We start from the raw sequence: 4,834 nt of genomic DNA on the forward strand, positions 1-4,834 counted from the left end.
CCCCGCCGCCCGTGGCGGGCCTCCTCTTCCCCATCCCTTTCCCCTCCTTTCCGCCGTCCCCTTCCTCCTCCCCTTTCCCGCCCTCAAGGCGCCGGCCCGGGAAGCCCTGGAGTGCAAGGGAAGCTTTAGTTCCTCTGCTTGGCAGCGGGAATGGGCGGCGCGGAGTGCTTGGTGCCGCGGAGCCCTGGGGCCATCGGTGAGGTGGGGAGCCCTGGGGCGCCTCCGTAGTAGCGGTGGAAATAAGGGTGTTTCTGGGGCTGGGTGTTTCAGGCCAGCTCGCCGCTCAGCCTCGGTGAAAGCCGAGGGAAACACCGCGGAAGGGTTTTACCCACTGAATGAATTGCGGGGGAATCGGCTATTTCCCGTAATTTTAAGGAGAAGTGGTATTAAAGATCCTCATGCAGGCAGAAAGCAACCCTCTGCCCCCAGCCCAGCCACTAATAACTCAGCCTGCAAGGTAGAGGGTTTTGTGTTTTTATTTCAATCCAGTTGCACCAAAATACAGGCTGGCAGTACAGAGAGCAGCATGCCTGAGAGGTAATGCTCACTGTGCCCCCAGAGCGGTGGCACTGCCGGTGAAGAAGTTACCCCAAACCCAGAAAGTCACCACGCACACTCTACGTTTACAAAGTTACCCGAAATGCAGCTACTCCCGTTTCCCTTAGGAACTGAGAAAGAAGGGAAACGTTATGTATGTCTCCCTTTAAATGGTGACTTCGTTATTTTCGATGCTGTGGTGGTCTTGAGCATCCTCAGCACTCTCCAGCGTTTGATTGCTGTTATCGTCAGGGACCTCGGCTGGAACCTGGACCTGGCTCTCCTTGCTTTCCATGCTCTGGTGGCTATCCGCTCTGACATCAGCCTTGCTATCATCCCCTTTTGTCTCATGGCTATCGGATTTCTGAAGACTGTTGTTTTCCATGCTCTGGTCATGCTGCTTGCTGTCTTGCTGGCTGCTGTCCTGTCTGTCACTCTTGCCAGCCCATTCCTCACTGACGGTGTGCTTCCCCAGGACATAAGGACCTTCCTGAGAGAACTCTGCTTGGTGGCTGACTGCATTCAGGGCACTCTCATCCTCCTCAGTAGCATCATACACAATGAGCTGTGAGAGAACAACACAAGAAAAAGCCAGTGTCACTCCTGAGGAACTGATCTGTCAACAGAGGCTGTCATACTGCACCAAACCAAGCTGCAAAGGCTGCAGGGACACTTAAACCTGCACGATCCACCTCTGCTTGGAGGCACTGTGGTCTTCTATGGAGTTACATGAACCTTTCACATTATGAGAAACTCAAGTTTGATCTTGGCTCCAAGTTTCCTATGTTCGAGTACATCATGACAGTGCAAACTGCAGTACTGAATGGCTTGCAGAAGCAAGTTGTATTCCTGCTTCAGCACATTGATAACCACCAATACCCTCCAATTTGGAGAGCGGGGAAATACATTCCTTCACTTATGCCCACCTCCCTCTCACCAGCCCTTTTTGAAATGAAACATGTTCGTTTTCAAGCTCAGTGCTCTTTTCCAAAAACCTGGGTACTACTCCTCATCACTACTTACCTTTTTTGCAGCTTTGTGGAGTTTGCTAGACTGCAGTGCTGTGGCTTTTGCTCTCACTCTGTAGGCCACGCTGTCTCCTCTGCCGGCGTTGTCTCCCCGGGTGAAAGGGAATGGAGGGAAGGGCACAGTTACTGCAATGTCTGTGGGAAGACTTGTGACAGCCTCATCAGACTCGTCTGTGTCATTGGAATCATTGTTGCCACCATCGTCATCCTTCACATCTTCATGGCTTTTGCTTGACACATCAGGAAAGTGCTGGAAGACATTGAATGAACATACACGTGAGATGTGCAGAGTTGTATCTGCCCTGCTCACCCAGAGATTATGCATTGCTGAGGAGCTACATGCATAAATTGCTCTGAATTTGCCTCACCCTGCCTGAAGCTTTGTTTTATTTAGGAAGGAATGTTACCACAAGAGCCATATTTGATTGGCTCTTTGATTGAGGAAAATGAGGGCTGCTATGCACTGGCGGCCCTAAGTACTCAGCTGACATTTTGCTGGTCAAGACACTTACCGGCTGTCCCAGGATGTCTGTGCTTTCTTCTGAAGAGTAAAGAGTCTGCAAACAACACAAACCTCACTGTTAGCACACAAAGGCATAAACTGTAGAGCTGATCAGCATGGTGACTGTTCTTTAAATACTAAATCCGAACTTCCAGCTCTTGGCACTGAAAGAGGCTATGCTTTCTCTGCCAGTTAGCTGCCTGTACCTGCTGAGGTGATTCCAGAGTCTCCCAAGACTGAGAATTCATGTGGTGCTGGTATCTGTGAGAGTGATGGCCCCTGGGGTCCTTCAAGAGAAAAAAAAAAGGAGAGGGAAGGGGGTGTTAATCCACAAAGGAGCATAAAGGGGTAGGCAAAGCTGCCTGTATCACAACCTTTGTTTTCAGGCAGATGTGGCATCTACAATACTTTTTTTTTTACTTTTTTTTTTTTCCTACAGGATGCATCCTCAGCAATTTATTGCAGTAGAAACAGGTCAGAACAAACCATGGCCCCAGATGAACATTAAACCCAAACAATATAACATAGAAGATGTGCCCCTTCCAATGGGCATGGGAAATTGCATATCAGTTTCTCCAGCTCATTTTTATTGAGTAAAATTTGGAGTTATTTCTCATGACCATTGTTTCTGCTAATTCTCAGGTCCTTTGCCCAGGCATGATTTATATCCCAAACCATGAGGGCTCTGAAGCAAATGCAGTAGCTGATTGTCAGAGCAAAGTATTGATTTTACATGGGTAGTAGCTGGTGATGGGTTATAAATCAAATAGCTATATACAAGACTAATACAATTCGCTTACATGACTCCAAAAAAATTATAGTAATTGGGTTAAACTGTTCTTCCAACACCAAATATTGTCACTTGATCCACACTAATGAGAGAGAGTCATTGTAGTTGTGCCATGCTACAGTGCTTTTCTCTTTTTAACTGACAGCTTACACATTTTTTTGTTAAGAAAAAAGGCTTCCAGTGCTGGCCTAGGGATACAGCTGATGAAAGTCCACAACCAGGATACCTCACATCCCAAAAGTATACTTACATCAGTGGCCCTCTGCCTTGGCTACCTGAGAAACTCACTCACAGCAGCCAAGTGAGGACATGTTCTGCAAGCAGCCACAATCATAAAACAAGTATCAAACAATGCATAGTAGAGGGAAAAAAAAAAAAAAGGCTTTATTAAGTAAAATGAATGGAAAGACAAAAGAGGCTTACGTATTTTTCTTCAGAGCTGGCAGAAACAGCATGTTGCTTGGATTTATTCACCTTAAAAGGAGAAAGGAGAAAAAGCACTTGTCAGCATTGATTTCTTGGTAATATACAAAGAAAGTATGCAAGTGGTGGTTGATATGCATTTGTGATTTACTCACTGGCCGTGCAGCAGCGATGCTGATAAGGCATAAATAGAGAACTTCCACCTTCATTGTGATGTGTTACCTAGAAAATATTTTGGAACAGCCACTGAGTCAGCAAAGTAAAATACCACAAAAATGCCACAGGCTTTTTCTTTCTCCTGATATACTTCACCATGCCAAAGCCATCTTTCTGAAAAGGATTCAACCTGCCCATGCCAGTCTTTTTCATCTGTCCTCCATCACCACCCAACACCCAGCTGGTTTTGTAATGACTGAGCAACTCAAATACTATAAGATTTCTGAAATCAGGTACTGAGAAGTACATAAATTACTCTTATTGATGGACCTCTATTTCCCCCTCCAGAATCTTGAACAGAATTTCCTGTGTTACCAAGCAAGAGATGAAGTGAAATACCTGCTCACATTGCTGTTTTATCAATTTAATAAACAAGTGATTCACAGGAATCTAGGAGACTGTTGAGCTACAGAAAATGTTGGTGCTGACTGATCAGTTCCCAGGCTAAGGAAGATCTCTGAAAAACTAAACTGATTTCCTGATGAGCAAGAGGCCATCTAAAACTTTAGTAAATCATAGCAGGAAGGAAAGGCTACCAAGGACACATCTAAAATACATTAGTACGGCTGACCCTGAGGCAGGACACTCTATCAGAGGTGTTGCAATTTCAAGAGCTACACAGAGCAGGGTGCATGTCCCATCTGTTCAGCAGCATGCAGCACAAACTGCAAGCCTGCCAGGAGCAGAGATGCTGCCAGGCAGTGGTTATGTGAAGGAGGAGGTTTCCTGTGTTCAAGGACCAGCTTTGAGATTCTAGCACTTGATCCAGTGGCAGGGTTTTCCGTAACCTCCTCCTGACACTGATCAGCACACAGGCTTAAGATTGTGATGATGTATAATATTTGCATACCTAAAGCAACCTAGTCCCTATAAAAGCACACATTTTTCCACAGAGAAACATCAAACATCCCTGTCCAGTGAAGAAGCTTTCAAAGATCTGCTGAATACTTCCCTAACTACAGCTGCAGGCAGAATGGCACATGTTAGGTCAAAAAAAATGCATACAGAAATTACCTTTTCTGGTGCTGTAGGAGTCAGCTGAGACAAGAGTACTCTGAGTGATCCCAGAAGCAGCAGCTCCAGCCAGTTGGCTCTCAGCAGCAATGGGTTTCTCCCCTAGTCCTCTGGCTGCCTAACATCTCCAACCTCAGGGAATTTAAACCCTGTCCAGAGCACAGCCACCAATCCCCATGTGGCGGAAAAAGATGAGGTCATGAGTCTCCTGGCCACCATCCTGCCCACATTCTCCTACACTTCCTCCTTGGCTTTGTGGCTTTTGAAGCAAACAAATGATACTCTATGGTTAAAACATTACTTATGGGCAAGATCATTAACCAG

General features: G+C 46.2%; 1 protein-coding gene across 1 annotated transcript; it reads right to left on the reverse strand.

Moving 5' to 3' along the window:
- Positions 1–461: 461 nt before the first annotated feature.
- SPP1 (secreted phosphoprotein 1) lies at positions 462–4,623 on the reverse strand. Its single transcript, XM_030450621.1, has 7 exons — positions 4,511–4,623; positions 3,436–3,502; positions 3,281–3,331; positions 2,274–2,354; positions 2,078–2,122; positions 1,561–1,815; positions 462–1,102 (listed from the first exon to the last, which is right to left on the reverse strand). Exons 2-7 carry the CDS (start codon positions 3,487–3,489, stop codon positions 704–706), a joined length of 885 nt encoding a protein of 294 aa, XP_030306481.1. The 5' UTR covers positions 3,490–3,502; positions 4,511–4,623; the 3' UTR covers positions 462–703.
- Between the last annotated feature and the right edge of the window lie 211 nt (positions 4,624–4,834).

This window comes from Calypte anna, chromosome 4B (assembly GCF_003957555.1).
Source record: "Calypte anna isolate BGI_N300 chromosome 4B, bCalAnn1_v1.p, whole genome shotgun sequence".
In the NCBI taxonomy this organism is placed as follows: Eukaryota; Metazoa; Chordata; class Aves; order Apodiformes; family Trochilidae; genus Calypte; species Calypte anna.